We start from the raw sequence: 25,974 nt of genomic DNA, 5'->3' as shown, positions 1-25,974 counted from the left end.
TTGTTAACACTGACTTGATCTTCATTTAATCAAATATGCTTTACGAAATCTGTTTTTCTGTATGTTGTTTGCAATTTTCTGGTTACGAATTCTTGTTACTAAAATGCCTCAATGGAGCCTCTTTGTACAGGCAGTCATATCAGACCTGCCCCATATAAGATAAATGCTATCGCCCAACCTGAATCAGATAATACATTTGACTGGTTCAGTTGGAGGAAATCAAGACGATATGTTCACTCATCCATGATCCTGTTCAGGGTCGCGGGGGTGCTGGAGCCTATCCTAGCTGTCATCGGGCGAGAGGCGGGGTTACACCTGGACTGATCGCCAGTCAATCACAGGGCTGATACACAGAGACAGACAACTAGCTGTGACCACCATGCAGCCCACCATAAGACATGTGACTAACAAAAACACAAAAATGTGCCTGAGAGTAAATGAATGGTATTTGGATCTACAGATGGGACATGTAAAAGAACAAGCGTGTGTGGGGCCTGAGTCGTCAGATTCTGAAGTCACATAGCCAAACTGCAGAACCAAACAAAGAGCTAAAAGAGGCTAAAATGTTGAGGAAAAATGCTTTTTCCTTTACCTGCTTTTTCCCTTGTTTTAATCACAAATGACTCTGACATTAATCTTATCATAGTCTTGTTAAATAGAGGAGAGCAGAGGTTCATGGCTCAGAAGAAAAGATGCATTAAAATCACTAATGTGACACACACAGATATTTCATGCTACTTTACTGTGTCTGATTTATATTATAAATAACCACGTCTTATTATATTACCCTGTTTAAAGGCTTTCCAATTTAACAAACAACGTTGAAAGGTGATGATGTCCAGGCAGGAAAATTCTCCCAGCAGTCTGAATGAAACAAGACAAGGTCAAAACCTGTGTCTGACCGCATCAGGTCAAGGTGCGCTTTTGTGGGCAATGTGTTACAAGGACCGTCCTCATGAGGCCGATGACAACGTGTTTGAAAGCAGGTGCGCGCTGCGGACGTAGGTGAGGACAGCGGAGGAGCAGCAGATGAGCAGCCCCGCTTACTCCCTGAACAAAGTATCCAGAGCCATATAGACAGAGAGTCACGTCAGTGGAGGTCCAATATGCTCCATGATCTGCCATTGCAATGTTGCAACTCTCTCTCTCTACGGCTGTGAAAGTACCGTCACTCACTCGCTCAGTCACTCAGGGGTTCTAATAACACAATCATTTCAGAACAAATTACATCTCTGAAAATAAACCAAATAGGCCCTTTTAGACCTTAAAAGAAGTAGTCAGCTGGTAGTACCCTGAGTCAGAAACAAAGCTAATGGTTAGCTAATATTTTGCGACAAATGCACCCAAACCCTGCCCACTTTAAACATGAATCAATGTTTGTCTACTGCGCATTTATTTACATTTATTTGACAACTTTCGACAGCACCGCTACCTGCATGGTAACTATCTTTAATTCAACTTTATTATGAAAGCACTAAGCGGACATACATTTCATTTACTCCAATTTCCTGTGATAACGAATAATTTGCGGTTATTTTCTTGAGATCTTGACTTATTTATCTCATTATCTCGAGATAACGAAGCTGCACCACCGTAACGTCAGATGATCATAACTCGTATCCTCAGAGCTGCTAAAGGACAAAACAAACATAGAAACAGGCGTAGCCTCCTGAGACCCGAGCTTTTGTTTGGTATGCATTTTTAATTTCTCCCACCTTTTGGGGATTATTAGGACCTAATCAGTATAAAACCTAGGAATTGTCTTTGTGTTACATTGAAAAAGTCCCAATGTCTTGTCCTAACGGTGTTGTAGCTTGTTGCTATTGATAAAATTAGTCAAATGTGTCTCCCATATCAAGCTACAACTGTTCATACGCATTAAATAAAAAAGGTTTCAATCGTAAAATCTGAAGAGGTTTTGTACCTGAGTTTTCTTTAGAGACCGACTGTAACACATTTTGGTCGTCTTCACGGCCATCTTGAATGTACACTGATCAGTGTCATTTGCTTTTGTGACCACAGGGTGGTGGACAAAGTGTCCATGAATGAGACCAACGGGTCTAAGTTTTACAGAATTAAATATTATGGTGCTGTGAAGATGGACGCAGGGTCTCAGGAGGTTAACTTACCTCATTAGTGTGGGCGATGTCAGCATGGCAGGTCCCGCTCTGTAATATCACAGTGACCAGCCCTACCAGCCACAGACAATTAAATTATCACCTTATCACAAGAAAACCAGCTTTGTTATCTCAAGATAACGAGATAAATAAGTCGAGATCTCCAGAAAACAACTGAAATTACTTTTTATCAAAGGAAAATGGAGTAAATAAAATGGATGCATGTCCACTTGCTATAATATTATTCCATCTCAAAGAATTTTAAACTGGTGCTTTTAATGCTTTTCTTTTAACTTTCTTTGCACATGAAAGGGACTTTGAATTCCTGCTGTATTTTAAATGTGCTTTATAAATAAAGCTGCTTTGCTTTTTGGCCCTCTTGGCTTGCAGACGTGGGTCCTCAGGAGTGAGGTGGTCTGCAATATGACCCTCATGGTTGTCTCTTTTTGTTAGACTTGGTCAAATCCCAGGACAGAATCTGAGACTTTGTTAAAACATAATCTGGGCCGTTTCTTTGATCACATAATGTTTGAAGTGCTGATCCAGCAGGAGAATCTGTCTGTAAATAACCTGATGGTTCATCTGGGACCGGACCGAGCTCAAAGACCTCCATGACAATTTACTGATCTCAAATTTCAATCATTTTTTCTTCTTCTTTTTTAAATTGTTAATGATTTATCGGAGTTTCCCCCCTCTGGATAGGAAGCTCAAACACAGCAGTGAAAAAGGAAATAAAGGTGCTCGGAGCAGCAGCTCACGTCGTCATGTTTTATGGCAAAGAATCAGTTAAATTCCTGCAGATCTGCGAGTCAAATGTGCTTCAATGTTGCTCTGTTTATTTTTCTCACACAGATTCCTGTAAAGCAGCGTGCAGTGCCAGCTGATATGACACATTCTCATGACGTCTCCTCTTCCCGCCGAGGCCGAGATGTCGCTTCACCTTCAAATGAAAGGACAGTGAATCTCTTTGGTTTTTTCAGAAACACACAAAAACAACACGATCGTACGGCTGGAAAACGTTCCTGCAGTTTACGTTTGAAGTCCTGTCCGCTGGTTTGAGAGGGGTCGTATCACACAGAGATTCATTATTATCACAGCTCACAGGCCAAATCCTGCTTTATAAAACACCCTCCAGGTGAACCAGGTGGGGTGCAGCGTGTTTCTTAGTAAAGTGTGGCGCCCTCTGGTGGATGAACTGCCACAGTTCTGTTTTTACAGCCTGAAAACTGTAATAGGAATTAGAGCACAATTAAAATAATCTCTCAGTTTAATATAATAATCACATCTTGTACATATTTCATTGTTCATAGCACATATGTTCTTGCTATTTGGTGTATGTTTTTATTGTTATTTATTTGATTCCCTTGTTTAATGCACAGTATTTGTTTGCACCTGTTTTAATATGACTGATTAATTCACTTTATTATAAAGAAATCAAATGAGTTTAGAAAGTGAGTTTAGTACATTTGTTTAGATTCGTTAGAGGGATTTAGATGCCTCGTATGCAGTAATGGCATCTTTCTTCTCCAAGCTTTATAAATTCCTCTTTATATAAGGGTATAGTATCAGCTGCAGCCTGTGCCCTTGTTGCTATGGTAATTTCCAATTGCCTCCTGGTTAAATATCATGTACGACAGATGTTCTCACTCCGGCACTGTTTTAATAAAACTACTGAATTAAAACCTTAACCACAGAAGATGTAACTATTCTTGTGTGTTTTAATACTACAAAGGAAAAGGTGGCTGACATTAATATTTAAAGACTTTCTTTACCTGGTTCTTACAGCAAACTCGAAGTTGTTCCTCACTCTGTCACCTGTTCTGTAGGTGTTTATTTTTTAAAGTTGTCCAAACCAGTAGGACTTTTGCAACTCAAACTGGATCGACAAACACGCGTCACTTGTCCCTTCTTTGCATATGCAAATAAAGTATGAGGATTATGCAGACACTGCATAGCTTATAGAGTCCTATATGGCTCGAACACGTTGGTGGTGCATGGTCCAAAACGTGTCCCAGTCCATCAGAATCTGTGGTCATATAAAAGAAAATGTAAATTAACAAAGACAAGTATGGCCAGAAATAGTCTCCAGTTTAAGAAAAAATAAAATTCTATGTATACTTTATAAACAGTCAGACACGTTGGAAGTAGGGATGCGGATGGTGTGACAGCACCTGCTATCGACATCACCTGTTTGTCCAGGATTGTCCCAGTTTCAAGCTGGGCGTCCAGAGTCCTAGCACATTTTTGTAAAACACTAAAATGTCCTGGTTCAAAATAATATTAATATGCTTGTTTTCAGCGCTTACAAAGGTGTTTATCATGTTCTGTCCCACTCATTATTAACTAAGTTTCCCAATAGGCTCTATTCATATAAGACTTTTTAGCATATCACAGTAGGAAAAGTGCAGGTGTTTATAGTAGCATTAATGATGGCTGTATTCCATTTAGCTGCTTAAATGTCATGGTCCTGGTTGTGTGCATGCTGACTGCCTGTCATGGCTCTCTCAGACACGTTATTATTAACACCTGTGTTTTTTCCACCTGTGAGAAGTCAGAATGTCCGCTGTGAAATAAGCCCATATCCCCTAGACTTTACAGCCAAGGGTGTGCAACAATATATCAATCAATCCAGCTGAATCAGATGTATGCAGTTTGTTGCCTACAGTTATACATCATTTGCACATCTATATATGCATTTAATACGAATTTAATGGGAGTGAAAATATTTTTTATCAACATGTGAAAATGCAATGCAGGCTGTAGTGGCATAGTGTCTGTGACATACTGCATGTGAGCTACAATAACCGTGCGCACACATGACAGCCCATGTTGGCCAATGCAGGCGAAAGGCATCATAGATTATAGAGTACAAGTCGAGTGTGAGATGTGCGTGACAGCGTGTGCATACAGTTGATCAGGCAGCGGAAAGTGTGTACAGTTTAGGCTATTTGTCAGATGATTTCAATTGTTTACAAGAACACAAAGTTCTTCATTCAGCTAGGCTTTTACTTTTTCTCCCAAAATGCACCAGATTGATGCATTTAACACAGAACCCCCTCCCAGAAAATAGTTCCAACATCCCTGAACAGTACATAAGTATTACACAAGTACTTATGGCAAGCCGTTTTAACATTTAATAGCTAGACTGGATATGTATTGCAGATATCTGTAATTCAATTCCTCCTAGTCAAAAACAACAATTTTCATTTCAGATATCCAAAATGAAAAACTATTCCAGATATCCAGAATGTAATTTTGAATATCCAAAATACTATTACTACAAAATAATATGGATATCCACAATTCGTATTATGACCAGTAAAAATGTCATTATGGATATCCACAATTCGTATTATGACTAGTAAAAATGTAATTTCAGATATCTACGATTAGGATTATGACTAGAAACAATACAATTGCAGATATCCATAAAAGTATTGTTGATATCTGTTGACGGGTAGACAGGACGCCATTTTATGAAATGAAAATTATGACTAGTAACAATTGGATTGAAGATATCTGAAATGGGAGTTTTTCCTAGTAAGAATTCTATTGCAGATATCCAGAATGTTCATTCTAGATATCCAGAATGTAATTGTGGATATCTGAAATTGAAAGCCCAATACACATGAATGGCAAAAGTGACGTCATTTGTCCTAGGAAGAATGGCGTTGTGGATATCTGAAATGACAATTGTGGATAGGAAGAATGTCATTGTGGATATCTGAAATGTTGTTTTTGACTAGGAGGAATTGAATTACAGATATCTGCAATACATATCCAGTCTAGCTATTAAATGTTAAAACGGCCACTTATACTTTTTAAGGATTTTTAGATATCTTAAATTTAGTTTTGACTAGTACAATCAAAGCTGTAGATATCTTGAAATACAATTTCTACTAGTAAGTTATGTTATTGCGGGTATCTTTAATTACCATGCTGACTAGTGAGAATACAATTTTGACTAGGAGAAATGCTATTATGGCTATCTAAAATGTAATTACAGATAGGAGCGTGGTTCGATTAAATGTTAAAACGGCTTGCCATAAGTACTTCTGTAAAGAGCCATACGTTTGTGCTGATATTCACTTCCTAGATGTGTATGCCCTTTCAGTTTGATCTTCAACAACCAAGAGCTGCTATTTGTTTGCCTCATTAACTTCACGGAACCTGCGCGTGTACAAAGGCTGCTGTTAGCAGTTGGTGAGCAGCTTTCAAAGTAAACATACATGCCTCGATAGAAAGGATATATCTGTGTAATTTATACTGTATGATATGGTACGTTCGAGTGTGCTGTTACAATCCTCCTCCTGAACACTGTCTGTGGATTTAAAGATGCTGCTGTGACTTTCCGTGGTGGTTTAACCTAACGAAAGCACTACATAACCCTAACCCTAACTCAACACAGAATGGCACTGTGGTAAAGCGGGTTGCATCGACGAGGTGGCCGAGTGGTTAAGGCGATGGACTGCTAATCCATTGTGCTCTGCACGCGTGGGTTCGAATCCCATCCTCGTCGAAATCTTCCTGTTTTCACGCCACGGTCTACAGCTCATCACATGATCTCAAAAACTCCAATCATTAACGTGGCAGTTTCCACAGGAGTAATGCTGCGTTTGAATGGTGTCTGAAAATCGGGAATATATGTCTCCGAGTGGCAATAATCACAAGAATTATTCCCAATTTGAAACAATAACTTAAGTAGTCGGACGTTATTATGGTACCCGATATGCCAACGTAGCACACCAAAGCAAATTATGTCAAAAACTTTGTCCTTCTTTTTTGGTGCATTTGTAATTTGAAATATGCTTTTAGGTTGTAACTGTTAGTTGCTGACTTAGATTATTTCTTATTAATGAGACACAACATAACACAAATATAATTCGTAGCGTTCATGTTTTTCTAAAATACGACTTAAAATACGCCCTTGAAAACACGAAAGTCGTAAGAACGACTTTACAACTCGTGAAAAATGGGCCATCCGATGAGCCCCTGAATGCAGCATGAGGCAGACTACACTTCCGGTGACAACTTAATTTTTATTTTATTTGCTTTAAATGTTTCCTTACTGTTGTCCAAATGCACGTACATCATGAACACGAACTGTCAAAACACACTTTTCATACAACAGAAACGATGTCAGGCTTTCAAAAAAAGGAACATTAGCATTTACAAAGTTCCGGTGGAAACCTTCAAAATAAAACCACATTTAAAAAAAATATTTCACTCGCCAAATAAGTTAAAATAATGAAAACAGATCAGATACTCTAAATAATACACCGATATTGATATAATTATAAATAAATAATACTGCGTATATTATTGCATTCATTATTTAAATCATAACAACTGTTATAACGATGAGTTGTAGTTTCTCTCAGTGAACACTAGAGATCAGTGTTCCCTCATGATTGGTAATACACACATTACTGCAGTCATCTCCACCGGTGTGAAAGTAAAGACAATTAAACGAATTTAGCAGAGGATTTCTTCCGAAGAGATTTTACTACATTGTGAGTGATTTCATATAAGTTGTTAATTATACTTATTCACCGATAAAGTTAAGTGAATTTGTTAAAAATCCTTCATGTAAGAACAACATGAGCGACGTATTCATTTCATTGCTCTCTAAAACAAAACGCAATACAAGACAACTTGAATTTATTATATATATGTCTGCATATATGTTTTTCTTTAGACTAAAAATATTTAAGAATGAATGAATACTATTTAAATGTTTCTCTGTGTTCTCTTTTGTACATGTTTTGCTCTTGTAAAATGTTTTCAATATAGAAAAAAGGGAGACTAGCAAAATAGCGACTTGGACTTCTGCTGGAACCCTTCAAAGTAAAGCTACCAAAACAGATGGCTCTGTGCGTTTCTAATATGTCTTTTTCAAAATTAACTGCATATGAAAAAATACAATTATTATCGACATTGCTATAAGCAATACAGTCTGGGTGTTGACCTTAAATCTGCCGTAACAACGGATTCCTTCGGGCTTACGTGAAAGAGCATGCGCCACCACTGTAAACAGGAAGTGGGGCTGCACATGCTCACTTGACATGATACTTTAACTCTGATCTTTTTCAGTGTGTTTTGCTCACGAGTCCAGGTGTAGAAACGTCCTGCAGGTATCTCCAGCATGGGTATAGAAGCGTGGTACATGGACAGCACGGATGAAGACCCCCAAAAGCCGCACAGACTGGAACCGAACCAGCCCGTCTCCCTGGACGAGTTAAAGAAGCTGGGGGTGTTTTCAGTGAAGGTAAAGCACGTTAGTTAGCTGCTTTCCTCATGACAGCCAACCAAGTGCAGGATTAACATTTTTATAAGTAACTTTTACTCTGATTAGCTACAGTCAAAGATTGTGTTTTATTAATTTACAAAGTCTCAAACAAAGTTAATAACTAATTCGGGTTATGTAGTGACTGTGAAACGCAACAAATCCAAACAAATGTGTCGACATTTTTGATGTGCTTTTTAACTTGAGCTTTAAATGGTCGCAATTATTGTAATTAAGCAGTGGCCTGTGAGAATAAACAAAAAACTGAAGTAAGTCACAATTTATTTAAAGTTTTGACAGTGAATTTAATTCTGCTGGCTAGTTGACCATCACATGATAGATTAGCGTTACATAATAGAGGCGCAAACAGGGGCTAATGTTAACTTCTGTTAGGAGATTTGCTCGGCTATCCTGATCTTTTGTCTCAGCTTAGCAAGGGACAGCCTCTTGTAGCTCCCAATCTTCATTAACTACCACTTCTAGTTTTGATAATTCAGTCAAATTGTGCAATTTTTCGACCCACAATTGGTATATGTGCACATATCAGACTTAAATTATTTAATATACATATACTCAGCCTTATAATAAAAGAATATCATGGTATTACTCTGTGATCTCAAATATTATAACGAAGGTGTCTTGATTGAATACTAAATAAATACACAATATTCTGTGTTTTAATAAATGTAAACAGCTGGTCATATCGATGATTGAACAGTAGAATATGTCAGAAATAATTACTTAGGTTAATACATATTTACACAATTATGTACAGACAAACATATGTCATTTAATTTGTATAAGATTATATGAAACAAAAAACATGTCTCCTCTGTTCGACCGGCGCTGTTCACTTAAGTCTCACCATGCTTGGCTCTTTATTAAATGAATAGAAATCATCTCAGAAAGGAGCTGGCTCTTTCAGCCGACTCGTTTACTACTGACACACCACTTTTAAAAGCCTGTGGATGTAATTTCTGTATACGCTTTGACAGTGGATTTCATACTGCTGGACAGCTTTAGTTTGTCTTTTGATGTTTATTCCTCACATGAGAGTTTATCATTATCTAAACAGGGGGCTAAGGTTAACTGCTAGCAGGGGATTAACTATCTTCATATGTGATCAATTAATTTGGTAACAAAAGCATTTGAGTAATTTTCCACACATTCATGTTTGTTTACTGATCTGATCTGTTTTCCTGTTGGTGCAGCTGAATGCTGACATCTATGAAAACGACCCCGAGCTGGAGCAGATCCGTAAAGATCAAGGCTACTCCTACATGGACATAATCACTATTCGCAGGGACACACTGCCTGACTATGAAGCAAAGGTAACAGAGAGCACTTTACTCCGCAAAAACTGTACATGTTAAATAATACAAACTTTTTTAATTTGAAAAACAGGAAAAACAGGAGCCTCTAAAGTTCAACAAATGTCACTCAAACGAAAGGATGGATACTTCAAAGAGGCACCTACTTCATGAATAACTGTTAGCCTATCTTGACTTAGCAAAAAAGAAATATTACTACTTCTCTTTGCAAATCTATCAAATTGTATTTGAACTCCCCGAGAGCTACTGAACCTCTGGAGACTAAACTCACCACCACTTGAGAGCTGGTGTTTTTCACTCTACACTGTTTTGGACAGATATTTTGTAATGAAACCATCCATCAGTCAAGTCTGTTTGTCTCTTTGTGTCCGTCAGTTGAAGATTTTTTATTCCGAGCACCTGCACTTAGATGATGAGATCCGCTACGTCCTGGACGGCCAGGCGTACTTTGACATCAGGGACAAGCAGGACCGGTGGATCCGCATCTGGATGACCAAGGGGGAGCTGATCACCCTCCCGGCCGGCATCTACCACCGCTTCACGCCGGACGAGACCGTACGTACCACACGTGAATTGATACTATGGTCAGAGGGTACTCGATTCTGATTGGCTGCTGGGTGTCAGTTAACTCCAGACAATGAACTCTTGGTGAAACTGCTCATTAAGTATCAGCCTGTTGAAAAATGAGCAACAAAAGCAACAGGAAGTCAGTCAAAGCCTGACTGTATGCAGTTTTTAAACAAGCTCACATCTAATTTCTTCTTCAGGGACTTTGGTCCGAATCAAAGATCAAATTGTTACAAAGTTGCATTATGCCTCGAGATTGGTTTGTGTTCACACGGCAGCTTTCACCAGCGGACCAAAAGTTTTGATGCGCGAGGAAACTGCTCTCTGATTGGTCAGAATTTGTTGGTAAACTCCCTGAAGTAAACAAAGCGAGAGCGCACACTGATCAATCACTCAACATGTTCGCAGACTTTAATGTTTTGTTGTCTGACTTTTTTTACTTTTAACTGACACCGTTCCACTCTCTTTTAGTTTTTCCCTGAACAGTTTGAACACCTCTGTGTTCTCGTGCGTTTCCACAAGCTTTTGTGAAATTGTTTGGTCGCCCATATTACTATTTCCTTATTGTGCCCCCACGTCTGTCCTCTTCTCATCTCGCTGCGTGTCTCTGCAAATGTCAGCACCCGTAAACACTGCAATGCACAGTTTTAGGGTTTGTTTCCTGTATTTGGTCCTACTTTAAGTCCGGACCGGGACTTGTCTTTCCTAGCGGACCATGGTCCAGTTGTTTGATCCGCACCTGAGTTTCATTCCAGGCGCTCACATCAACCTAGACGAACTGCACCGAGGGGACAAACGCTCCAGGGTTCGGTTCAATGGTGGTTCTATTTACTGGAGTAGTGATCAACTAGGTATTAAGCATCACCAGGGAAACAGAATTAAGATGAGTTAAAAATATTCGATTGCACAATGCTTGAAAACATAAATTATTGGTCTTAATTCTTGTTGACTGAGGCAACTACCCATGTTGGAGGCGGGATAATGCCTTCGCAGTGTCGATAATCAGGAATAAGTATTAGAAAATAACGAGATACATATGTAATCATAGACATCCTGTCGGGCACAATGCCGAATGTAACTGTCAGTGTAGGGAGTGTAGATATTCGGACATTGTCAGCGACGCACCTCCAATAAACTGCGTTTGATGAGATGAAATGTAAATGACGCCTGAGGAGAAATTAGTTTTTTCTGCTGCAGAAAAGATCAATATTTGAAAAGAGGAGAGCAAACACGGAGAGGAAAACTGGTGTTTCACTTCAGCAGAATACAAACAAAAATGTACAGATGAGTTTTTATATTTCCAAACACCCGCTCACCTACAAATCAAAAGAGTGCACGGACTGCAGAGTTACACTAATTATTTCCTCTTATTGTTGCAGCTGTGTTATCACTGTCGGCACTGTCATCACAGTAGCCACAGGCATGTGAAGCTCTGTTTGTTTGTGCATTTAAGATAAATATACTTTGACATTTAGACAAACTCTACAGTTTGTCTTCAGGCAGTTGGTCGAAAGTAGAAATCTCTCACGTCTTCTTTTTTAATCGCTTAACCCTGACCTCCATGAAAGACATCATGAGGTCAAAGAAAGATCATCAGGATGATTCATCTGACTGCACCTTTACCAGGTGGATGCTACTGATGTGGGTCTGATGAGGTGAAACTACAATGCTCTACAAAACATGCATCTATGGTCTGTTGCTCTTTAACCTGTTGGTTCATGCAAAGATACGAACAACCTGGTGTAAAATATTAACCCAAAATATTGAGTACGACTGACATGTAGTAAATATAGGGGACAGAATGATAAACAACATGGCTACCTAGATAACCAGGTTTCACTAAGATATTCCTGAGCCAATGATCCGCCATGTTTCCTGTCGGCCGCAGCCTGAAGCAGAGAGTTAAATAGTGTGGTTAAACGGGTGGTGAGACGATGCTAAAGTGATCTACAGTATCAGTACATTCAGAGGGGCAGTTTAGTCCTACAGCTTGTGTGTTACAGACGCCACCCTGTGGTGTTCAGAGGTACTGCAGCACGACACTTTTAGTGTTTTAACTAAAGTTTCTCTCTTCACTTCTCAAGTCCCTCATTGCTGTAATCGGATGCATTATTTAGAAACAGAGGCTTTGACTAAGAAACAGGTTGATTAAAGGCCAGCTCAATAATGCAGAACAATGAAAGAGGAAATTATTGACACCCTTCAGCCAATCAGAATCCAGTATTCACACAGACGTGCAAGGTAAGCATAAATATCTAATCTGTGCCTCTTCAATTTAATTCTTTGTTGTTTTGGAAAACTGAATGGTGCATTTCTGTAAATGTTGCTGCTGCAAGAAATTGTGGGTCGTTATGATCTCCTGTCCTTTAATGAAGGATGGTCCAGTATGTCCTATGCTAGAGGAGAGGAGGAGGAGCATTTAGAGAAGTCAACTAGCTTTTATTATCGCTGCTACCTAAAAAAAACTTCTGAGTTGTTTAATTAATTTAGGAACCTGTTTTTTTTGGGGCATTTTATGCCCTTATTAGAGGACAGTGAATAGAGTCAGAAATGGGGGAAGAGAGAGTGGGGATGACACACGGCAAGGAGCCGAGGGTGGGAGTCGAGCTCGGGGCCGCCACTTCGAGGACTGTGGCCTCTGTACATGCAACGAGACATTTATCCACTAAGCTAAACCGGCGCCCCCATTTAGGAACCTTTTTAAGCAAAGATAATTATTCACCCACTGCCTTTGTCTCAGGCTCATGCTTAACTACATGTTGGAATCAGTGGCAGCCATCATGCGCATGCCCTGTTTGTTTGGAGCGTCGGCTGTGCATGCCCTCAAAAATGAGCTCTACATGGTTGCTAGATGCAGTCTGCACATGAACGGTAGGGCCAGTGCAGAGGAAGAGGGGATGTGACGGGGTCAACACATAAAGTTCTGAAGACAAGCTGATAGACCAAGTCCTCAATTATCCACATCTGTATGATGTGTCATCACCACTGCACAGAGACAAACACGCCTGTCAAACAGCTGCAGACAGATCAGTTCACTTTTAGAAGTTGACGTGGAAACCTGCTCCAGTGTCGCCATGTCAGTCGTTAACATCCCGCACATACAGTGGTTGCATGACGTAGCCGGTAGTGACTGTGAATGCAAAGTTAAAAAGCAAATATATCTCCCGCCTAAAAGTGCCTGAATCCATTTTCTCACTCAAACAGCAGTTGGTTAATTCGCTTCCAGCAAGCTAACTTATTGGTGTCTTTATTCTTTTGTTTGTGTTTGTTTGTTCAGCATTTCACAAAAGCAATGAGGCTGTTTATCGGGGAGCCGGTGTGGAAAGCGTACAACCGGCCTGCTGATGAGTTTGAGATCCGCCACAAGTACGTGGCCTCGCTGCAGGGATCCTGAGAGAGCTGCACCATGAAACATCAACTACAATGCAGAGTCCGCTGTTAACACTAGAATAAAGGCTTCTTATGTGATTCTGCAGAGGCAATAAAATAGCTATATAGTCAAAATGTTACAAAACATGTTGGTAATTTAAAGAGCTCTTGTAGCCGAGCAGCAATATCATGTGCTAAAATGACTTTTAGGGCTGAATGTGATGATTTAAATGACATGTAGACGGACAGAGGTTTCAGAGGGGGATCTTAATTCACACTTCTACATTTCAGGTTGAAGAACTTTACATTTGACTTAATTTGACAACCATTATTAGTAGTTATTTTATGTTTTGCACTGCCATAAAAAACCCAAACAGTTTTACATTAACTGGCTGTATAAAGATGTTGCTTACAGATAAATACATAACATTTTGCATGCATGCGACTTTAGACACCTGATCATTATTCATACTGTATACTTTTACTTAAAGGACTTGTGGAGGATTTAGTGGCACCTAGTGGTGAGGTTTCAGATTGCACCCAACTGACAAAAGCTTCCCTCACGCACCTCTTTTAATTGTGTAGAAGAAATTTACTGCAGCTGCAAAATCTGCAAAACTGCTCTTGTCCAGCTCTTGAGCTCTTGAGCGTTTTTCTGTCCCTTCTGAGCTACTGTAGTAAATTGTGCTGTACTAAATTTCTTATTTTCAGGTGGTTATACACTCACTTAAACTTACTTTGGAATATTATATTAAACTTCTGCAATAAAGTATAAACTTATTTTTGTTGAGGGTCTGAATAATTCTTTCACAGCAGAACAATCAGTCGTGCCTTTATTAGCTGCTGTCAGACTTTCCCTAAGCCACATATTTTAAAAATTAATTATAGAATTAATGATAATTTTCTTTATTCAAATCTCCAAGAATCAAAAGTTTTATTTGCTCGACGGAAAATAAAGCTGCTGCTACTTTCAACCTGTTTTGTTTCGTGTTGTCTTTCCATTTAAGCAAACAAAGTTGATTTAAAAGAGCAGTTTTATTTAAGATAAAAACAAATTATTTATAATAATATACATTAATATGATCAGAACAGCAGTGAAAATTAAAGGTCCATCAGGACAAATCACTAAAAGATTTAACTTCACAATTATTTTTCATACAATCATTTAAACAGAAACAAAGATTCACCTTTTCTATGTACAAATTTACATTTAGTGTCATGGACAGGAGGCGATGCGATCTGAAGGGCTGATTTATGTTCACTGCAGAGTTAAACTGTTAATCCAGGACTTAGGATGTTTGTCTGTTGAGGCAGAAGCTTTGGACCTGCGTGGTAGTTTATGAGAGTTAAAGCACACTGAAGCTCAGCATAATGCCCGAGTCAAGTCTCACATTATGAGCCTGCAACTCCCTTAAAACCACCTGTCTGAAGGTGTCTCTTCAGTCTCACAGTGCTAAGTGTGATGATTTCTTTGTAGTGGTTTGAGGAGAATTTCTTTGATAAAAATGTAGCATATAGAGGAATAGTTTGACACTTTAGGCTATCTTACACTGATGCACTGAGAAAACTGTCACCGATCTCGTGTCTGCACTCTTAATATAAAGCTAGAGCTAGCAGCTGTTAGCTAACTTGTGGTTTCAAAAGGAGGTCACATACTGGACTATTTCTCTAGGGACCGTGACCTGCAAGATGAGGGTCACATGACAGATGAAGGCGACAGTAAAGAAATATGCTGATACTGAGAAAGTTGTAAAACCCTGAACAGCAAAGGAAACAGTCGGTAAAATTTCTTTTGTAACCTGCTGCTCTTCTTTACCGTTTTACTTTGGTTTGAAAGCTGTTCCTCATCTCTGTGATTTAAATGTCACTAATGCAGAATTTGATAGATGACTACGAAAGATGCAAACTAAAGTTTGGTAAAAAGCCAAGCTCCCTTACAGAAAGAATTATCCCTCATGATGTTATTGATGCTAATATGGCCTCTAGTTGACCAGATTTTCTGTATTTACACTGTAGTCTCACAGAATTGTCCCTTCTTCTTCCAAATGTATGTGTCTCAGACTTCAGAGAGTAGTAGAAAGACAATAAAAGAGTTATTTCTACTGAAATATGTTCATTGCAACATTAAAAATAATGAAATGTAAAATGTTTAAATCACAGCCAGTGTTGTCTAAAAGGTTACATAGCAATAACAGGTCAAACATGCTAGCAGATTAGCTGCTAATTGCGGTTTCTAGTCGTTACACTTGTTTGAGCTAACTGCTTGCTAGCAGCTAGCTCAATTTTTTTAACCTTCTGGCAAGACCAGGCTGGCTTTTCCTATTTTAATTCTTTATGCTGAGTTAAGCTAGCTGCTGCTAGTGGTTTAGTTAAACCTCTGGATAGAGCGAGGCGGGCTTTTTTCCCGTTTCTAGCCCTTACACTAGGTCAAGCTAAACGCCTGCTAGCAGCTAGCTGAACTTTTGTAACCTTCGGGCCACGCTAGCTTTCCCTATTTTAAGTCTTTATGCTCTTTTAAGCTAGCTGCCTGCTGATTGTGTTTCTAGCCTTTTTACAAAGTCAAGCGAACCAGCGCGAGCTGCTAGGTGTGTAGTTCAACCTCCAGGCTGGCTGTTTTCCCATTTCTAGTCTTTATGCTAAGTAAAGCTAACTGCCCGCTAGCTGCTAGGTGTTTAGTTCAACCTCTGGATAGAACCAGGCTGGCTGTTTCCCTGTTTCTAGTCTTTACACTAGGTTGAGCTAACTGCTTGCTAGCAGCTAGCTGAATTTTTGTAACCTTCGGGCAAGACCAGGCTGGCTTTCCCTATTTTAAGTCTTAATGCTGAGTTAAGCTAGCTGCCTGCTGATTGTGTTTTTAGTCTTTATGCTAAGTAAAGCTAACTGCTGCTAGTGGTTTAGTTCAACCTCTGGATAGAGCCAGGCTGGCTGTTTTCCCGTTTCTAGCCTGTACACTAGGTTAAGTTAAATGCCTGCTAGCAGCTAGCTGAATTTTGTAACCTTCGGGCAAGACCAGGCTAGCTTTCCCTATTTTAAGTCTTTAAGCTGAATTAAGCTAGCTGCCTGCTGATTGTGTTTCTAGTCTTTTTACGAAGTCAGGCAGACTGCCGCTAGCTGCTAGGTGTGTAGTTGACCTCTGGATAGAACCAGGCCGGCTGTTTCCCCATTTCTAGCCTTTATGCTAAGTAAAGCTAACTGCCCGCTAGCTGCTAGGTTATTTTTTTAACTGCCTGTTTCCTCCCTGTTTAAGGGCCTGCCAACTTCAGCTTCATATTTATGGTGCAGACAAAAGAGTCAAATCAATTTTTCTGTTTAACTCTAAGCAAAAAAGTGAATTTTGCTAAAATGTCAAACTATTCCTTTAATCTGTAAAATAAAATCCTACACAGGACATTTGTAGGGCCATTTTCCTCGTGTGACCTTGCCACTGTTTCGGTTCCTGTAAGTGTATGTGTGAATGATTACTGGATCACTTCAGAGGGACAGGAATGCCTTCCTCCCGTGCAGGTTGAGACAAAGAGAAGTGCGTGGCATAGAATAAAAACGTTTCTGAATGATCTTATATACACTCGCTTTGGGAAACCAAGCACTAAACTTCGACTCTTCCGTCCTGAATCTTTCACAGGAGCTAAAGCGTTTTACTCCTCTACAGATCTTACTCTTGGGCTTCATTCCCTTTCACACAGGAGGAGAATGTGTGTGTGTGTGTGTGTGTGTGTGTGTGTGTTTGTGTGTGATCCCCCAGTTCGTCCTCTTGCCTCTCAGACCAGTTTGAGGCACTGCGTATTGAAGCTGTCCCCCTCCCGGCAGGCCACGGCCTCCAGCAGAGCCTGCTTCTTCTGGGTGCTGCGAGACGACTCCAGCTCGTACATGGTGGTCAGGTTGAAGAGGACGCTCTCGTGGAGGTAGAGCGCCGGGTCCTGCTGCACCAGGCCCTCCAGCTGGCCCAGAGACTCCTTCAGACGGCCGAGATACAGCAGGCACACCGCTGCATTGTTGTTGGCCTGGGAACATACCGGGGGAGGGAGAGGGGAAGGTGTTCGCATTAAGTCTTATAGTCTTATACCCACATCCCAGAGGCTGTACATTTTTTAGAAAGGTAAAATACATGATGGAACAGTTTTATAATCAGGTGCTGTTGCTGCAGACACTGCCTGGCACATTTCGACTAATCAAATGATGCTGAGCTTAATGTACTGGGATTACAATACATTAAAGGAGCAGTTCGCCCCTGGAAAAAGCCACTGTCAGTCAAAGCTGGTGTTCTCTGTAATCGATAGAAGCAATGATATTTGAAATTGGCGCCAAAGCTGTGGAGAAAGTTGTACAAACAGCTCTACGTTCCTACAACACCCAATGTGCATTGCGCCCCTCCTCTGGAAAGGAACGGCCAGCGAGACGCTGGAGTGAAATACTACTGTTTTCACTGCAGGCAACGGCTCAGAGTGGGACATAATGAACGAAACAAGAATATACCGGTGGATCGTCTAAAAAATCTTGCCTTCTGCAGTCTACATTTCAAACCTGACGATTTTGAACGAGACATGACATCATTCTCTTTGGCTTAGTCCAAAGAGTAATTTATTAATTTAATGTTTGCTTTAGAACGGAAGTTAGACCTTCAGTTGAGCTCATGCTTGACTGTAACTTCAAACAGAGATGATGTCTCATTTGTTTGTGATGATTGATATACATCTACACTTTAATGTTTGCTCTTTGAAACTTTACTGCTGCATGGCTGCAACTGCAACTAGACTTCCTGCAGAATTTCAAAAGACTGTCACCTTCACATTCACAGGTTACACTGGAAAATATGTTTATTATGTTACAACAACATCAATCCACTCAGATGGGGGTTCCTACATCTAAGAAAGTACCTAACCGGTGCCTAACCATATTTCCTCTTTTCTAATCTTTTAAAAAGGTCACAGTTTATTGACGTTTAGGCACTAAAACAGCTTGCACAGGTTTAGGAAAAAATCATGGTTTGGGCTACAAATAATACGTCAGCATTGTATTTTGGATTCACAGGAAACTCAGCGATCTCGTAGGTGAAAGAGAAACAGCTCTGTTGTGATAGTCATCAAGCTCATCGGAGAGTGCAATGCCAAGTTCTGCAAAACGACGCCAATCTGTTGAAATACAGTGTTTCTATGGAGTCCTGTTGAGCCTTTCTAACATTAGGACCCAGTGCAGCGTTTCTATTTAATGTGGTCATACAGTATGTAACAGTGTATTAACATTTGTATCTAACATTTGAACAAAATAAGATCATTTTATGGTAAATAAGTAATTTTAAATGGTTTATATAAATGTTGTGATCATATAAGAACATATAGCAGATGTTTTTGTGGGGACATTCCAGGTCGCATTTTACAATTTCTCTTGGTCTGTTATCTGAGCTCCTGCCCTGCATTATAAAGACGCTGTAGACTGAAGGACTTGTTTACTACGGTGGATGTAGCAGCACTTACTACAGGGTTTTTGGGGTCAATTTTCAAGACTTCAATGAAGGATGCGTGTGCTTCACCATAGTTGTTCTGACTGAGGTAGACAAAGGCCCTGAAAAACACAAACACACACACGTTCATTACATCTACAAACAGGATCAATAACAGTACTTCATGAAAGAAAGCTTGTCCTAGTCTGAGGTCATGGCAACATACAGATGGAAGCTTTTAAAAAACATACAAAGTGTTGCAAAAATAGTTATAGACAAGACAAGCAAACACACACCTTCATGTTACAGGTGAACATGTCGTTAAAATCATGGGCATTAATCTGCTGCTTTAACTGGCTTACACTCCATGTTCAGGACTCTATGGAGCTGTCTTTGTGCACTGGGCTGTGGTTATGTTTAAACAGGAAAGAGACAAACACAAACTTTTGACACAAAGTTAGAAGAACACTATTGTCTCAAATTTTACTGTTTGCTGTAGCTGTAAGATTTCCCTTTCACAGACTTCCTGCCATGTTTTATTTGGTATCGATTTGGTTTCCAATTTCTGTTGATGGTATATGTCCTCACACTAAGAAATAATCCTGTGTGTTATTATGACAGAAGAAGCTACATTTTTCTGCTAGCAGAGCCGTGCCAGCAGCTCCTACATGTACCAGGATGCATTGCGTGAGCAGCTAACTCCACAGCCAAGCTAGCTATTAACTCTGGCTCGAAGTAATCTCTATTTACAGATGCTACATTTCTGTGTAGGATCTGTAGTCAGGGACATGGATTTTTAGTATGGGAAGTGTTCTGGTTTCTGTTTGGCCTCCCTTACCAATCACGTATCAGCAGGCTGCGGTGTATGTAATCCGCCGTAATGTCATCCCGGCTCCTTTCAGCATCATCTGACAACGATTTATCTTCTTATTAATCTCTATAAACAAACATCTGCAGCAAGTTCAGCTAACAATCTGCTCTACATCAAAAATTCAACTTGAGTAAAATTTGCCTGACGCTGTGTCACGAAAGCCGTTCAGGGTTTAGATTTCCCGACTTCCTTGAATGCATCAGAAATGATGGACCAACAAACTTGTCATGTTAAAGTAGTTTTCTTCTCCTCTTGAGGACAGACCTGACAAAGCTTCATGTTGTTCCTAATCTGCATCATGATGTTGTTCTTTCAGCAAACTGAAGAGCCGTTAATTAAAGTCGATCACAAGAAAATCTGTTTCTGTTTGGGCTTCATCCCGCTGAAGTAAGCCAGAGTGCAGCCTCTGTGTAACTTACTGTTTACAGTGAAACTGAGACTCAGCACAAACAGATGAACGGGCGCTCCTCCGGGGGATGGGACGAACTAAGAGATGACAGCGTTTATTTAGCAGACATATCTTGAGGGAGAATTTACCTTCACTTTGATCTGAACACACGGTCGCTTCTTAAGCTGCTGACTGGCTGTAAACAATGCAGCGCACGGAGAAGGAAATCCTGGCTGGAAGTCGTTTAGCGCTAGAGGCTATACCATTGTCAGACGAACGCTGATTGAATTAATGCAGCTGCATATTAGAATCCCAGGCGTCTATTGTGTGATACCTTTTTTTTTTTTGCAGTTTTTTTGGGTCATTTCGTAGCTAGTTTGCAAATACAAAGGCTGAAACAGCCTGTAGTTCTTCCGGGCTACCAACGACCTCAAAATACAATGCTGGTTCCAAAGAGCAACAGATTTGGAGCTTTAACATTATCACTCATTGTTTCACAAAAACAAACTCTGATCGATAAAATAACAGAATACTCTCTTTTCTTTTTCTTACATACCTCTGCATACTTTAGAATGACTAAATACAAATATCGAAACAGGACAGGATTAACTGGTTTCCCTCAGTTAAGATCTGCTGTTTTATTCTTGTACACAGCCCAGATGTTTTATTGTTAACATCTGTCCTCTTTCATGTTTCTATATCAGTAACTTTCAAACCAAACAAAAGAGCACAACTAAAAACAACAGCAGCAACCCGAAGCAAATCCTGTCTGCATGCCGATATCAATCACCATCCTTTGTGAAGTGAGCATCGATACACCCAATGTGAGTGAGACAGGTTGTCAGCTGAGCATCGACTCATACTTCACATCCCCTCAGGCCGGAGCTGCACAGGTGTGACCTCCTGTGTTAAAACACACGCCAGGAGGAAGCACAAACCTGCAAAAAGCCCTGAAGGAAGCGGCGCTATCATGGAGCGAAAATTATCCTGAGCAGCGCGAAGCGCACACACACACGGACTGGATGGAGGTGCTAAATACACGACACACTCACATACCTGTTCATCAGCACACAGGTGGTGTGACTGGGCTGGCTCCCTGTCATCTGGCAGGCTTTCTCCGCATCCTGGAAGTACCTCTCCGCCGTTTTAACGTCTCCGATCTGTCCAAGAACAAAGCAGCACCAACACATTAACACTGATCTCTGTGTGTGTGTGTAAACAGAGAAACAGGGCAAGAACAAATAATTACACTACATTTTTACAATCCCCCTGGGAAAAGTGAGTTATTGCATCAGCTAAGAATACATGGAGGAGCATTACAAAAGAGAATAATGAAGACAAAACAAATATTTCTCTGATGAGAGAACAAACAATGCAGTCGGGAAGTGTTGGGGCTTTTTTCAGGCCTCAGAGTTTACAGAAGTAAAAGTCCTCGTCATTCTGTGGGTAGAAATTATTGTCAGTTGGATCTCTTCCACATGATATCAGTGTCCTTAAAGGAACAGTTCAACATTTCAGGACGTTGTCTGTTGTGTTTTTAGGGTATATTTTGTAAAAGGGTTTAATAACCCTAATTTGTAAATCCGGTTCATGTCATATTTACTCACTTTATATCCCTACCTTTGCACTATAATTAAGCACTCAGGAATAAAAGGTAGAAAACAAAGGAAGTAGTTCATTTATAAATTAAAAATCACTAACTCATGTCTATGTCTCATGTAAGAAGCTGGAGAAGGGAAGAAGTTAGCGTAGCTTAGCATATAAAAGTATTGGAAAGTAACTGGCCTTTAGATGAAGTTACGTGCTGTAATAATTTATTTGCAAACAACAGCCAGATGCAGTTCTTTTCCAGCGTATAAGAGCACAAACTCAAAGTTTTTGGGCTCTGGATTGTGTCACCTCAAATCTTGTCACGATGCTGGTGCAAGCTGCAGCCTGAGCGTTGCAGCTAGTGGAGCTGTTGCATTAAATAAAAGTGGGCTGTACTGATCTTGTCTGATGAAAACATGTATAACAAAGAGCACGTTCTAGACTTGCTCTATGAGAACAGTGACATGAAATAACTTTTACTGTGATTTAGCCTTATAGAAATTAAATCAATTTAAGAATTGCTTTTTAAAGGCATCGTACACCGATCAGCCGTAACATTATGACCACCTGCCTAATATTCTGTAAGTCCCCCTTTTGCCCCCAAACAGCCCTGACCCGGGGAGGCATGGACTCCACTAGACGTCTGAAGGTGTGCTGAGGTATCCGGCACCAAGACGTGAGCAGCAGATCCTTTAAGTCCTGTAAGTTGCGAGGTGGGGCCTCCATGGATCGGACTTGTTTGTCCAGCACATCCCACAGACTGGTGAATTTGGAGGCCAAGTCGACACCTTGAACTCATCGTTCCTCAAACCATTCCTGAACCATGTCTGCAGAGTGGCAGGGTGCATTATCCTGCTGAGAGAGGCCACTGCCATCAGGGAATACTGTCTCCATGAAGGGGTGCACTTGGTCTGCAACAATGTTCAGGTAGGTGGTACGTGTCAAAGTTCATCCACATAAATGGCAGGACCCAAGGTTTCCCAGCAGAACATCGCCCAAAGCATCACACTGCCTCCGCCGACTCGCCTTCTTCCCATAGTGCATCCTGGTGCCATGTCTTCCCCAGGTAAGCGACACACACGCACCTGGCCATCCACATGATGTAAAAGAAAACGTGATTCATCAGCCCAGGCCGTCTTCTTCCATCGCTCCGTGGTCCAGTTCTAATGCTCACGTGCCCATTGAAGGCGCTTTCAGCGGCGGACAGGGGTCAGCATGGGCACCCTGACTGGTCTGCAGCTACGTTGCCTCATACACAACAAACTGTGATGCTCTGTGTGTTCTGACACCTTTCTATCAGAACCAGCATTAACTCTTTCAGCAGTTTGAGCTGCAGTAGGTCTTCTGTTGGATCGGACAACACGGGCCAGCCTTCGCTCCCCACGTGCATCAGTGAGCCTTGGTCGTCCATGACCCTGTCGCTGGTTCACTTGTGTTTTCTTTCCTTGGACCACTTTTGGTAGCTCCTAACTGCTGCAGACCGGGAACAATAGTTGCAGTGGATGGTGGCCTGAACTTTTTACCTGCCACAACAAAAATGGCAGGTGCTAATTTCCTTGTCTGATCTGAGGCCATTAGGGGAGATGTAGGGCTATATTGGGTCTTTAAATCATCAAGGTACAGGTTTGATTTGGTGGATTAGTCAGGTTTCTGGAGGGTTTCGGAGGGTTGTGTCTGTGCCGATGAAATCAGTCTCTCATAATGTATCTATGGTTCATGTGTGTGTGTGTGTGTGCTAATGTGCAGACCTGGAGGAAGATGCGTCCTATACCACTGAGCAGCTGCACTCTCTGCTGGGGTTCAAACTGGATGATGGAGTGATAGGTCTCCACAGCCAGAACGTAGTCCTGAGAGACAGAGGAAAGAGAGGGAGAGGTTAATGAGCAAAAAGGTAAAGAGACTAAGAACGGAGGGCAATGGAAGTAAAACACTAGGTAGAGTTTAGTGAGGTAAAACAAGGTAGGAGGTGGAGACAGGTGGAGGGCGAGCAAGTTAAAGAAGAGCAGGGTTGAAGCGTGGAGAGAGAGAGGGCATTAATCAAACATATGGAGTATGAGCAGGGCGATGTGACCCTCCGTCCACCTCCACACCGCACTGCTTCACATCGCTCACATGGTGACTGGACTGCTGAGCGGGGCGACCGAGAGAGGTCAGCAGTGTGTGTGTGTGTGTGTGTGTGTGTGTGTGTGTGTGTGTGTGTGTGTGTGTGTGTGTGTGTGCAGAGAGAGAGTGTGTGTACTGGGCTAGGACGAGGAACAGACATTGTGTGTACTGTTCATGAGTGTGTGAAGACTACAAGCGTAGTTTTTTTAATGTCTGCTCTGGTTTTTGCCATTTTTTTACAAGCAGAGTTACGACTTAAAACCACATACAGGATAAAAAACAAACCCAGAACTTTATCCTACTGCTTCTGTGTCAAAGGCTGAAATATCAATCCATGTTGTTGTACAAAAATACATTAATGATATCATCCTCCAGCTGCAAATAATCACCAGAGCAGCAAATGTGGATTTATCTGCAGCTGGAAAAAGTCCAAAAAAAGTAACAGGCTTTCCTCCAGTTTAAGAAACACTTTGTGAAAAACCACAGTGCCTCTGCTTTGGCGCATTACTGAGACTTTTTAGACAAACGAAACAAAATATCTGTGAGCTGTATTGAAAGATATCATAAGGAACCAATGAGTGAGGCTGAGTGCCACAGATAGGGTAGGACAGTCAGCAAGTATAGTTGAGAGAGGGAGCAAAATATTGTTGGTCAGCCGTGAGCAGGAAAAGTGATGCGTGGAAGTACTTTGACAAAAAAGAGGACGATAACGTGCTGCACAAGATATGTGCTGTTAAACTTGTATATCATAGAAATACTAGTTTTAATGCTTAAACACTGCGCTTAAAGCACAAAGAGAAGCCAGGGGAGACAGACAACAGGCAGTCTCGCATCACATCATCTCCTAGCCCTGTTAGCACACGTCGTTGTGACGATACCAGAGAGGTAAAGATTAGCCAGCTAATAACGGAAATGGTGACAGAGGATAAGCTCCCATTAAGTGTTGTGGAAGGAGAAGGCTTCCGTGAGCTGATGGCGTTTGTTGAGCAGGGTACAAGCCACCATCACGCCGGACAACAGCTACGGGAGTGGACAACATGTACGAGGAAAGCGTTAGTTTGCTCAGTAAGGGCCCGATCAGACAGAGCATTTTGCAGGCTGTAAAACGTGAGGCGCAACGTACTGCCTTTTTTGTTGAAGCCTACGGTTAAAAAAAAAGCAGCTCGCTCACATTCATACCTACGAGCAACTTTAGAGTCACCAATGAACATAACGAGCATGTCTGCGGGAGGAAGCCGGAGTGCCCTGAGAGAACATGCAAACTGCACACAGAAAGGCCCCCTACGTCTGAACCAGGAACCTTCTACACCTCAGAGCTTCAGAGTTTGCACAGCATTTTTCCCCATACATAACAAGCTGAGGACTTTACTTTCATTATGGTTGACTAAACGCGTTCTGCCTGATCGGGCCCTAAGCCTGTTTTTATTGTCATCATCATTAAGTTGAACGTATTATTCACGGCTCATCATTGCGTTATTTATTTTATTTTTTGAGAGAAACAGCAGCTTAAACTGCCGTAAATTAATTAATTAATTCATATTGGTTTAAAGGGGACATATTTTAGATATGCAATCAATTTTCTATTATTCTAATATGTTTCTGAATCACGTCGGTAAAGTTTGTTTCGTTTTAAAAATGGTATAAATATTTTAATTTGATTCTTTTTCGGAGCCTCTCCTTCCTCCTGAAACCAACAAGCGGTATTGCCATTCAAAGGTCAGACCTTAGCCACGATTGTCTGACAGTGTTTGGAGTGTCTGCATAACCCCTCCCCCACGTGTGTGATCTCACATGGGGGAGCGGCCGCACTGTCACTCCAAAGTTGTAGAAAACATGGCCGCTCTAGGATCGGTTATTCGGCCTCATATGTACGAGCCAGAATCGCCAGGAGGTATCGGAATGGTAAGCTGAAATC

The 25,974-nt window shown here is 40.9% G+C and overlaps 2 protein-coding genes and 1 non-coding gene across 3 annotated transcripts in view; 2 read left to right on the top strand and 1 right to left on the bottom strand.

Annotated features, from left to right (window-relative positions):
• Positions 1 to 6,554: 6,554 nt before the first annotated feature.
• On the top strand, positions 6,555 to 6,636 carry trnas-gcu (transfer RNA serine (anticodon GCU)). The gene has a single exon. It is a non-coding gene; the product is annotated as a tRNA-Ser (tRNA).
• A 1,541-nt stretch (positions 6,637 to 8,177) lies between these two features.
• On the top strand, positions 8,178 to 14,644 carry adi1 (acireductone dioxygenase 1). The gene is made up of 4 exons (XM_069661822.1): positions 8,178 to 8,385; positions 9,615 to 9,734; positions 10,110 to 10,289; positions 13,579 to 14,644. Exons 1-4 carry the CDS (start codon positions 8,263 to 8,265, stop codon positions 13,693 to 13,695), a joined length of 540 nt encoding a protein of 179 aa, XP_069517923.1. The 5' UTR covers positions 8,178 to 8,262; the 3' UTR covers positions 13,696 to 14,644.
• Positions 14,645 to 14,686: 42 nt separating this feature from the next.
• Positions 14,687 to 25,974, bottom strand: part of trappc12 (trafficking protein particle complex subunit 12) — a 47,610-nt gene continuing 36,322 nt past the window's right edge. Inside the window, exons 9-12 of the mRNA XM_069661821.1 lie at positions 23,705 to 23,803; positions 21,423 to 21,526; positions 19,142 to 19,229; positions 14,687 to 17,671 (exon numbers count right to left, since the gene is read on the bottom strand). Of these exons, the coding sequence (XP_069517922.1) occupies positions 17,429 to 17,671; positions 19,142 to 19,229; positions 21,423 to 21,526; positions 23,705 to 23,803 (534 nt within the window). The 3' untranslated portion in view covers positions 14,687 to 17,428. The remainder of the gene's footprint in view (positions 17,672 to 19,141; positions 19,230 to 21,422; positions 21,527 to 23,704; positions 23,804 to 25,974) is intronic.

The sequence above is a fragment of the Semicossyphus pulcher genome, unplaced genomic scaffold (assembly GCF_022749685.1).
Source record: "Semicossyphus pulcher isolate SPU_LCO1_2020_fin unplaced genomic scaffold, fSemPul1.0.p SCAF_14, whole genome shotgun sequence".
In the NCBI taxonomy this organism is placed as follows: Eukaryota; Metazoa; Chordata; class Actinopteri; order Labriformes; family Labridae; genus Semicossyphus; species Semicossyphus pulcher.
Note: the sequence above shows the minus strand (reverse complement) of the source record. Positions and strands in the feature narration are given on the sequence as shown.